Source organism: Myotis nattereri (genome assembly GCF_964212035.1).
Source record: "Myotis nattereri genome assembly, chromosome: 4".
Lineage (NCBI taxonomy): Eukaryota > Metazoa > Chordata > Mammalia > Chiroptera > Vespertilionidae > Myotis > Myotis nattereri.
The window spans coordinates 40,250,601-40,262,806 of record NC_138079.1 but is presented as its reverse complement, the minus strand read 5'-3'; the positions used below and the strand labels follow the sequence as shown (position 1 = coordinate 40,262,806).

At 44.5% G+C, this 12,206-nt stretch overlaps 1 protein-coding gene across 1 annotated transcript in view; it reads right to left on the bottom strand.

The window, feature by feature from the left end:
- The window catches only part of ANKDD1B (ankyrin repeat and death domain containing 1B), a gene marked incomplete at both ends in the record, with an annotated part of 44,124 nt that extends 32,120 nt beyond the window's left edge, over positions 1-12,004 (bottom strand). Inside the window, 5 exon segments of the mRNA XM_081090249.1 lie at positions 5,671-5,769; positions 8,413-8,516; positions 11,150-11,302; positions 11,392-11,835; positions 11,917-12,004. Coding sequence (XP_080946375.1) covers positions 5,671-5,769; positions 8,413-8,516; positions 11,150-11,302; positions 11,392-11,835; positions 11,917-12,004 — 888 coding nt within the window.
- Between the last annotated feature and the right edge of the window lie 202 nt (positions 12,005-12,206).

Here is a 12,206-nt window from a genome sequence, read left to right as displayed (position 1 = left end):
GGTAGTGGGAGGAGTCCCTCAGCCCAGATTGCGAGAGGGCGCAGGCCAGGCCGAGGGACCCACTGGTGCATGATCAGATCCAGGGAGGGATGCGAGAGGTTGGCCAGCCGGGGATCGGCCGGACCCTCGCAGCAAGCTAACCTACTGGTTGGAGCATCTGCCCCATGGTGGTCAGTGCACATCATAGCGAGCAGTTGAGTGGCCTTAGCACACCATTAGCATATTACACCTTGATTGGTTGAATAACCAACCAGATGACCAGACACTTAGCATATTAGGCTTTTATTGTATAGGATTAAAGATGTGGGTTTTCGGTCCTGGTTAAGATGGGGAACCAGGACCCTGTCTTTCTCACCAAATGTGACTAGAATCTCTGGACAGAATGCATGGAGAAGCTATTTGAGAAATCTGAAAAGTAAATGGTAACAGGTAGATTGGGGAAGAAAACCAGAACCCAAACTATAAACAATTAGGGTTTGCTGATTTTTTTTTTGATTTTTTTTTTTTTACTTTCATACCTTCCCACTTAGACTCATGGAAGTGCAAATCACAGAACTACACCCTGGGCGGGGACAGAAAAAGCTCCAAGAGAAGCCCTCTCTGGTCTAAGGAGCGGAAGGGGGACCCTATAGGACAGAAAAGGGAAAGGAAATCCTGTTTCTTTTCTCTCTTCTGGCCCTGCTCTAGGCAAGCCTCACTCCCAAAGCTGTAACCCTGTGGTAGGAGGGGTAGCAGCAGTGATTGGGCAAGCACCTAAATCTCTGACCATGGGAATCCTTCTCTCTGACCAGAGAAATTGTGGTCAGAGAGGGGGCAGGACTGGGAGGGGGAATTCATGTTACTTCTTTTCTTCTCTTAGTCCTGGAGGCAGACCCAACTGTGAGAATACATAGTGAAGCTGGGAGACCACACCCTTAGCTCTCTAGTCAGAGGACCAGGAAAAAGGGGAGAGGGGCCCTGAAGCTGGAAAATAGGGGGAGATGGTCTTGGAGAAGTGAAGCTCAAGAAAGCAATCCCATAAAGTTATGTATGTATTCCTGGCCTCACCCCTGACCTGTACATGGACCTGAACCTAAACAGCTTGACAAAAGCTTGGAGAACAGCTAGACAACTGCCCAAGTCTCAGACTGGCCCCTGAATGTTGTACAGGTGAAACAGATCCAGAAATTCGTGCACAGGTAGGGTCCTTAGGCCTGGCCAGTGATCAGGGCCAATCTGTGGGGCGACTGGTGGGGCGATCAAGGGCCCCCGCTGCCCCCCCCACCAGCCTGGCACCACCCACTCAAGGGCCCCGCCCCACCGCCACCACCATTCGCCTCCCTCTACAGGGCGACCAGCTGGGCAATGGGGGGGCGGGGGGGAAACGGGGAGGGTCCCCTGCTGGCATCCACCTTGGCCAGCCTGGCACCGCCCACTCACTGGCCCCACCCCCCACTGCCACCTGTCACCTCCCTCTGCAGGGTGACTGGCGGGGCAATTGGGAGGGGTGCCCCCACTGGCACCCGCCTTGGCCAGCCTAGGGCCTGCAGGCTGGGGGCAGCTCCTGCATCAGTGATGGTGAACCTATGACACGCGTGTCAGAGGTGACACGCGAACTCATTTTTTTGGTTGATTTTTCTTTGTTAAATGGCATTTAAATATATAAAATAAATATCAAAAATATAAGTCTTTGTTTTAATATGGTTGCAAATATCAAAAAATTTCTATATGTGACACGACACCAGAGTTAACTTAGGGTTTTTCAAAATGCTGACACGCAGAGCTCAAAAGGTTCGCCATCACTGTTCTGCATTGAGCATCTGCCCCTTGGTGGTCAGTGCGCGTCATAGCAACTGGCCGTTCCACCCTTTGGTTAATTTGCATATTAGGCTTTTATTATATAGGATAAGTATCCCTGCTGCTGTGGCTCAGTTGGTTGAGTGTCGCCCCATGCACCAAGAGGTCACTGGTTTGATACCCAAGTAGGGGGCATGCAGGAGGCAGCTGATGTTTCTATCTCTCTCTCCCTCTCCCTCTCTCTCTAAAGTCAATTTTTAAAACTATATAAAAATATATAAGTAAACTGCACCTTATCAAAATTTAAAACTTTGGTCTGAAAAAACATGAAAAAGCTACAGAAAATGAGAAAATATTTACAAATCACCTGTCTGACTAAATATTTGTATCTATAATACATAAATAACTCTCAAAATCAACAATAAGAAAACAACCAATTTCTAAAAAGATATTCAAAAGATTTGAATAGATATATCACCAAAGAAGATATGTGAAGGGTAAATAACACAAGAAAAGACACAACCTCCCATTAAAGAAATGCAAATTAAAACCACAATGAGAAGCCAATACAAACCTATTAGAATGGCAAAAATTAAGCAATGACAATACCAAGTTCTGATGAAGATGTGAAACAATTGGAACTCTGCTATATGGCTCGTGGGAATGAAAATGGAACAGCCACTCTAGAAAACTGTCTGGAAGCTTCTTGTACATCACTTACTATATGACCCAGTAATCTCACTCCTAGGTATTTACACCTGAGAAATGAAAACTTATCCTATATAATAAAAGGCTAATATGCAAATCAACCAAACAGCAGAATAACTGGTCGCTATGATGCGCACTGACCACCAGGGGGCAGATGCTCAATGCTGAGCACTGCTCAGCCAGAAACCGGGCTCACGGCTGGCTAGTGCAGCGGCAGTGGCGGGAGCCTCTCCTGCCTCCAGCAGTGCTAAGGAGCAGCGAGCCAAGTGGTAAGGAGCAGCAAGCAGGCAGGCGGTAAGGAGCGAGGGCTCCCAGACATCCCCCAAGGGGTCCTGGACTATTAGAGGGCACAGGTCAGGCTGAGGAACACCCCTGCCCCTGAGTGCACAAACTTCATGCACTGGGCCTCTAGTGCTTATATAAATGCCTATGCATTGATGTTTTTAGAAGGTTTATTTGTAACAATTAAAAAATGGACATCCGGTCAGTGTGGCTCAGTGGTAGAGCACTGACCTATGAACCAGGAGGTCATGGTTTGATTCCCGGTCAGGGCACATGCTCAGGTTGTGGGCTTGATCCCCAGTGTGGGACAGGAATGATTCTCTCTCATCATTGATATTTCTATCTCTCTCCCTCTCTAAAATTAATAAAATATTTTCTAACACAAACAACCTCCCCTTTCCCCCAGAAACACAGAATAACAGACTTCAGTGGGGTGGGAGGTTGTGGGGGAAGGGTCAGGAAGAGATTAACCAAAGAACATATATGCATAACCCATGGACACAGACAATAGCATGGGGAAAACCTGGGGTGGGGAAGGGTTGGGTGGAGGGGGACAAAAAGGGAGAAAATGGGAGACATCTGTAATACTGTCAACAATAAAATAAAATAATGTAAAATAAAATAAATAAATCAAGGAATGGTAAAAAACTGGAAACAACTCTAATGTCCTTCAACTGGTGAACGGATAAACAAATGGTGTTACAGCTATACAGTGGAATACTATTCAGCAATAAAAGGGCGGAATTATTGATACATACAACAGAGCCATTTTGCTGAGTGAAAGAAGCCAGTGTCAAAGGTTATATATACTATACAATATCATTTACATGGCATTCTCAAAAAGGCAAACTATAGAGATGGAGAAGAGATAAGTGGTTGCCAGGGTTGGGGGTGGTTGAGTACAAAGAGCAGCATGATGCAAACGTTTAGTATTTTGATTGGAGTGGTGGCTACATGAATCTATGAACATGTGTTAAAATTCATAGCACTGTATGCCAAAAACGCACACACACACCCAAACTTAATTGTATAGTCTATTAATATAAGAATTAAAGAGATCAACCGAAGGACCTGTATACATGTATATAAGCCAAACCAATGGACATGGACAACAGGGGGATGGGAGCATGAGTGTGCAGGTCGCGGGGGGGGGGGGGGGGGCAGGAGTTGGGGGTTAATGGGGCGGATGAGGACACATTTGTAATACCTTATCTAATAAAAAAAAAAAAAAGAATTAAAGTAAAGGCCCTGGCCAGGGAGCTCAGTTGGTTCAGCATTGTCCCAGGTTGTGGGTTTAATACCCGGTCAGGGAACATACAAGAATGAATTATAATGAATGCATAAATAAGTGGAACAACAAATCCGTGTTTTTCTCTCTCTCCTCTCTCTCTCTCATTCTCTCTGTCTCTGTCTCTCTTCCCCTCTCTAAAAAATCAATTAAAAAAGAATTAAAATAAAATAAAAAAGTTATTGTACCAGGATTTCAATGTCAAAAGAAGAATAGATTCTTCGTAATCAGGTCTATGACCAAAGTATCTTTTGCAGGCTAACTAACACTAAAAAATAAACAACAATTTCCAGACCTAAAATACATGTTCCTTAAGTACCATTACCATAACACAACTTATTACACTCACAATGTTGGAGTGCTTCTGGTGTCCCTCTGTATCGTTCTTCATTCTGCTTCTGTTACTGATCAATCCACTTGCCCAACAAAACCAGAGCAATAAAATAGAGAGGGATGTACCCTACTGGTGAACAAGGAGAAATTCTCATCATTATCTGTCTAGACCACGTCTATGATTGCCAACAAAACCAACAAGATGATCAATTGGTTTGAACGGACCTAGTTCATTTACCTTCCAAAGACTTACTAAGAACATACTAAACCCAAGTTCTGTAAGACATGAAGGTAGAGCAACGCTGAGCCTTACCCTCCAAAGAGTCATTTCAGAGAGAAAATAGACTAGCTCTGTGGGAATCTTCTGAACAGTTTAACTTCAAAACCATGGTCCACTGGATTAACTAAAAACCAAGGCTATCATCTCTTTTTGCAACTGGAGATGATAAACATGATGTTGGATTTCTCCAGCCCAAATGGGCTCCTTGTACCACAGTAAAGTACTAGATAAAGTTGGGAAAAGTGGCTGGAAAATCCTCACAATGGTTTTCATATCTGAGCAGACACATTGGCTGATTTATGGGTAATGGTATGGTCTCTGGAATCAGTTAAGCAAGGTCCAAATCCTGCCTCCACTCCTTCTTAGATGTAATTTTGGGGGGCAAGCTATTTAATCTTTCTCAGACTCCACATCTGTAAATTGATTATTATAGTATTACTTTTCCTACAAGTTTGAGGAACTAAATATTCAAATCCTAAGACTGATACCTAGTACATCCTATATGTTTATTAAGCCTTCTTTTTTTTTTATATGGAACGCTTCACGAATTTGCGTGTCATCTTTGCGCAGGGGCCATGCTAATCTTCTCTGTATCATTCCAATTTTAGTATATGTGCTGCCGAAGCAAGCACAACCCTTATTTCTTTATCAGAGTTCACAGGGCAAAGTCAATATTTAATGTCCCTGAGGCCAGTTAGCTTCTATCGCCCATGTCCCAAATTATACTCTGAGCAACCATTTTATTTTTACAAATGCATGCTACTAGCCATAATGTGAATATGGGAAAATAAATAAAAGCCTAAGTCCTAAAGGCAATGGATAAGCAATTTAGTTGCCAAATACAGAGCACATAATACATATATTCTCAAAGAGACCTTTCCAAAATGAATACTGCCAATGGAAACATTTTGTGCATATGTGAAGAAAAGATAACTGAAGTGACCAGATTTCCCCACACATTCATTCTGCTCCAATTCATTCTACCAAAGGAAGATGAGCTTACCTTATCAGCAACATCCACCCTGGCCTTGCGATTAAGCAAGAAATCCACCGCAGATAAATGATTTGCCCCCACTGCAAAATGCAGGGCTGTGCGGTTCATCTGAGGAAACATAACTGTATTTTCAGTAATCCGATTTTTATTTAGCCTTTTTAAGATTCCTGTTTCTAGAATGACCATAATTTTCTATCAGGGGCTTGTACTTTTATTATTTATCTACTCGTTTCTGTCTTTGAAAGTAGTGAGAATTGTATCTAGCATACTCTTGCCTTCATCTATTATCAGAAATACCAGAGAATTCGGCAGTCCACTGGAGGATATGCCCCATGCTGAAATTCATTGCATAACTTATCATTGCTTGTAACAATAGAATGAATTTCAAATTAGAGTAGAAGTTGTATTTTCCCCATATGCAATCATTAAAAATGGTAAATGTTTCCTGGCTAGAATATATTGATAATGTATAACAAAAATTTTCCTAGATTTTCAATATATACATATGTGTTCTTTCTTCTGTGATTTTTTGGACTATAAATTTCCTGAAGCAAACAAATTCTTCTGAAAGGGAGGGAATGGGGAAGAGAGGAGAAAGAAATAGGCACAGAGAAAGCAAGCTGTGGTCCTAGCTGGCTTGGCTCAGTGGATAGAGTGTTGGCCTATAGACCAAAGGATTATGGGTTCGATTCTGGTCAAGGACATGAATCTCTGTTGGAGGCTCTGGGGGGCATTCCGGAGGCAACCAATCGATGTGTCTCTCTCATATTGGTGTTTTTCTCTGTCTCCCTCTCTCCTTCTCACTCTCTATAAAAATCAACGGGAAAAATATCCTCGGGTGAGAATAAAAACAAAAAAGCTATAAATATCTTTTGCTTCGAAGGAAAGCCACCATGGTGCGCCTGAGATGTCCAGAGACAGCTCAATGTGTTTCAAACAACGGATGCTTTGCTTGCAAATAAAACTTGTCTCAGATTTCCCATATTCTAGACACTGTTTTTGCTTCCAAAGAAGGTGCCTGGGCATTGATTTACTATCCTTTGTTTCATATAAAAAAATTTATTGCAAAAATATGAGAACTGTTTAAATTAAACATCTGATTTCCTTGGTAGCTAAACTGGTGATAAACTAAGTTAGACAAAACATTACTTATCTTGACATTACCCGAAATCTAGAGCTATGCTGAAGTATGTCAAATTTGGGCTTATACAGCCCCTTAACTTTATTTGTGAATAAAAATGCAAGTCAAAACAACATCCAAGATAATTCAATAAAACCACCTACAGTTTTTCATCTCTATCATCTCAGATTTTTAAGGAACATTACAAGTAACCATGTCAACAATTTACCATAAACAGGCCTAATAGAGATGTCATTATAAGGAATAATACAATTCACCAGGAGTATTTCTCCAAATACTTTAATATAAAAATATGGTTTAAAATATCAGGAAGTTATATGTAAAAAAACTGAAATGGTTATAAAATTATATTGAAGAATCTATTTCCTGCTACTTGGAAAAATGATTACAGTAAAAAATTCTTACTGCTTTACATATTCAATTAACCTAAACAACAGTTTCAAAGATCCTTGCTTTTTTTTTCCTCTCCTTTTTTCCTTAATTCCTTTCCTTTTTCTTTTTTTTTTTTTTTGTTACTAAAATTGTTATGCTGCAAACTTTTGCTCTTCTAAGAGGTATATAGACAATGAATATATATACACCCATAACACATCAGACACCCACACATGTACATAATATATACATAAACACATATCTCCTCACATACACACATGAATAACTGCTCAACATCCTTCCCCTGCATATGATGCAAGACTTCAGTTTCTATGACCTCACTGCCTGGAGCAGATCCAGGTTTTGTGGAACCTGAAGTTTACACTCTTTAGGGAGCCCCATTTGACGCCAGAATCAGAAAACTTAACCGATGGTAGTTAAAATTTCTCACTTCTTTATATTTTACAAAATCATATTGCCATGGGAACATTTGCTAGAACCCTCTGAATGCCTTGGAACTTCTGTTTCATTTAACATTAAATTTACCTCCTACATCCCTAACCTGCACCACTCCACAAATTGTCCTAAGCAATTGACACAGTCCCCAACCAGTTCACTTTAACAAACCCTACTTTGAGGGGCTCTCAGGGAATCCCCACAAAACCAAGCAGTAGGAAATTTCTATTCTGGCAGTGGGCTTCTCCCCCAAACCCAACCACTCGAAGAACAACTAAGAGCCAGGTTTCAGAAAGGGCTCCATTGCCCAACATGTACTATATTTCAAAAGCAGTAGAATGAAAACCCACGCTGCCTTTAGATTTTAAATGTGGAAGAACCGAACACACAGGACATAACTGGGGAGAAAACAACTCAGAGATGCAGCAAAAAAAGTTCTGCCTTCCCAGAATGTGTGAGGCCAAAGTCATCCACAGGCTACCATCGAGGACCAAGCCCAGGCCCATAGCCTTGACAGTTGGCTTTACTGCCCACCCACAGACTTTGCACAGATGTGCATGAAGACCACGTGCACTTCCCCTCTTTAAGATAAATTGGAACTCCCAGAGCCTATTCCAGTGCTGATTTCACCTTTAGCATAAACACTCTGGAATTACCAACAACAGAGATCTCCCTTATTTTATCCAGCACAATCATTTTTATTTTTATTATATTTCAGTTGACCTGTGTAAACCCAAGCCACCCTAAGAGTAGTCACTGTCACGTTAGTGAATTCCACTCACGTTGTTCACAGCATTAATGTTAACCTTCTTTTCAAACAGCTTCTCCATAAGATCCAAATTATCTCTTTTAGCAGCACTCTGGAGGCTTCTCTCATTTGGCAATACTGAAAGCAAGCAAGCAAGCATGACTGGGGGGATTCAAAGAGGATGAAGAAAAAGCAAACCTCATTTGGTAAACCTTTTAACTCTGAAAACTTGGAACAACAGCCTTGAGCCTTTCTCATTCTGCCATTCTGAACAAAGGAACTTTGCTTCAGTGTTTTATAAAGCTGCAGTGCTAACATGCTGCTTTCTCCTCGCTCTACAAGTGTTTTCGCACGCTTAAAAATATCCTGGTCCCAACAAATAACGGTTCCCGAGGACCACCCTGAAGTCAGCAATGTAGTATCTGGCTCTAGGAGGCTGGACGGTGGCCAAGGACTTCCCAAGGGACGTTGTTTGTAAAATGCTTATACAAGATTAGATAGGGGGAAGCCCAAATGCTCCGTACAGAGATAAAATTGTTGTCTGCAGAACCCCGTGCAGATGCCAGGCTGCCAAAACAAAACTTTAAAATGTAGCACATTCCAAAACCCTAATTCAAAAGATATGCAACCCTATGTTCACTGCAGCGTTATTTACAATAGCCAAGATATGTAAGTGGCCCAAGTGTCCATCAGTAGATGACTGGATGAAAAAAAGCTGTGGCCGAAACCGGTTTGGCTCAGTGGATAGAGCGTCGGCCTGCGGATTGAAAGGTCCCAGGTTCGATTCCGGTCAAGGGCATGTACCTGGGTTGCAGGCACATCCCCAGTAGGAGATGTGCAGGAGGCAGCTGATCGATGTTTCTCTCTCATCGATGTTTCTGACTCTCTCTCTCTCTCTCTCTCTCTCTCTCTCTCTCTCTCTCCCTTCCTCTCTGTAAAAAATCAATAAAAAATATTTTTTTAAAAAAAAAAAAAAAAAAAAAAGCTGTGGTACATTTACACAATGGAATATTACTGGGCCATTAAAAAAAAAAGAAATTTTGCCTTTTGTGACAGCATGGATGGACCTGGAGAGTGTTATGCTAAGTAAAATAAGCCAGTCAGAGAAAGACAAATACCATATGATTTCACTTATATGTGGAATCTTATATGTGGAATCTAATTAACAAAATAAATTCACAAAGTGGAGACAGACTCCTGAATACAGAGAACAGACTGACAGCCATCAGAGGTTAGGGGAATGGAGACTGGGTGAGAAGGGTGAAGGGATTAAGCAAAGAAAAACTCATGGACACAGGCAATAGCATGGTGATTGCCAAAGGAAAAGGGGAAGTGGAGGAGGTAGAAAGTAAAGGGGCGATAAATGGTGATGGAAGGAGACTTGACTTGGGATTATAAACACACAATACAATATACAGATACATTGTAAAATTGTATACCTGAAACCTGTATAATTTTATTAACCAACTAGAGTCCGTGCACCGGTGGGGTCCCTCGGCCTGGCCTGCGCCCTCTCACAATCTGGAACTCCTCAGGGGATGTCAGACTGCCAGTTTCGGCCCAATCCCCACAGGCCAGGCCGAGGGACCCCACCAGTGCATGAATTTGTGCACCAGGCCTCTAGTATGCATATAAGATCTTTGGTTAATCTCTTCCCGCCCTCCCCCTCCCCCTTTGAGCTTCATCAGTCTGTTCCATGTTTCCAAGCCTGTGCATTGAGCGTCTGCCCCCTGGTGGTCAGTGCACATCATAGCTACCGGTCGAAGAGTCAAACGGTCTGCCGTTGCTTAGGCTTTTATATATATAGATTGGTATGTAGGGGAGGAGAGAGCTCACAGGGGACAATCCCAACACTGGAGGATAAAGTCAGAATTGGAAAAATGTGAAATAAACCATCTCCAAAAAGAAAGGACCCTAAGAGAGGTTTTGTAGGTGTATTGCTGAGTAGCTTCCCTAGCATCTACCAAAGACTCTTTATAATGCCACCAAGTCCAATCAAAGACCAGGGAATGTCTTCATTCTTTCCATCACCTGATCCCTCTCTCCTTCCCCCCCTCCTCTTGTTACCACCCTGTAAGCCAACATCCGTGAAGCACCTAGTCTCAGTTCCCTGCTCCCTGCCCTAATCATCTTACCCTTGACCTGCTCATCCTCAAAAACTACTCTACTTCTCACATCTCACTTGGGCTCTGAATCCCACCCCTTCTCATCCATCACTTCACATATCAGTTTCCCAGACATTCTCTCCTGTCTTGTCTGAATCATTTAATCATTCACCTCAAAATACACAGATGCTATAATCCCTCCAGTGCAACCCCCCCAAACTGTCTCTTAACCTCACCTTCCTTTCAACGCGTCTCAGTTTATAATACAAATGGATTCCCAGGCACAGCTGATCCGTTCCCTGCTTTAAAAACTTAGTACGGAAAACCAACTTACTTAGTCACACAATAAATCAGCGCATGAGTCAGGCTCTGAGGTAACAGCACGTAAAACCCTTATTTGTAAAAGGGCTTAATCATTTCTACAAAAATCCTCTTCCTTATGTGGGAAGAACAGTTCCTTCCACTCACAGTAAGGCCCAGCCTGGGAAACGTGAACCGAACGGGGCTGGGTGGATGCCGAGGTTGAGCCCACGTGCAGGGAGCGCAGGGCTGAGGCTGGGGTCCGCGGGAGGGGGGGGGGTGGCGGGGGAGGGAGGGCTCCCCAGCCCGCACCGCACCGCATGCCCCCCAGCCCCGCCACATTCGCAGACCTGGCCCGGGACTCACGGAGCTCGCGTCCCGCCGCCGCCTCCTCTGGACGCTCCTCCCGCTTCGGGCTCCGGGACGCGGCCCTCACGGCTTCCCGAGCCGCCTTCACGGTGGCGGCCGCGGCGAGCAGCAGCCCCGCCCGGCCCCGCGACGCGGGGTGCGCCCCCCGGGCTGCTTGTCCGCCGGCCTCAGGGCGCGGGGGGAAGGGCAGGCCGGTCCGCCCGAGTCTGGGTCCGAGTCCGGGTTCTGTGGGCGCCGGCCGGCTCCACAGGTGTGAGGTCCGCCCGAGTCCGAGTCCGGGTCCAGGTCCGGGTTCTGTGGGCGCCGGCCGGCTCCACAGGTGTGAGGTCCGCCCGAGTCCGAGTCCGGGTCCGGGTCCGGGTTCTGTGGGCGCCGGCCGGCTGCACAGGTGTGAGGTCCGCCCGAGTCCGAGTCCGGGTCCAGGTCCGGGTTCTGTGGGCGCCGGCCGGCTCCACAGGTGTGAGGTCCGCCCGAGTCCGAGTCCGGGTCCGGGTCCGGGTTCTGTGGGCAGCCCGCCGGCTGCACAGGTGTGAGGTCGCGCAGGTGTGGCGCGCACGTGACATGGTTCGGTTTTCCCTGAAGAAAACATTCGGAGGAAACCCGCTCGTTCTCCAGCAATTCTTCGCACGATTTGGATCGGAACTTCAGCACTAACCCATTTCTGCATGGGCTTCCAGGACTTTCTTTGGAATAGAGGGACACTCTCAAGTTCTTCTCGTTGGGTGTAAGCCTTGGTGTCCCATTTCAATGCGGCTGTACCTTACTGGGCTCCTCGTCTTGGGTATTATCACTTCCTTGGTAGTTTGTACAATAACGAATTGGTGAGACACAGTCATCTACTTTGGCCACCATGTGCCTAGCTAAAGTTCTAATACTATGCAAGGAAAGTGGAATACTGAAGGGCAACCAGGACCTCTGCCCGGAATCCCATGGCGTGCCTAATGGATTACAACCAAACCAAACCACTCACACCTGTGGGACGACTCCGGCAGGCACACTGGAAGTGTCGCATAGTCTAGGAGTGAAAAAAAAAATTAAGCCCTCATAACAAAAC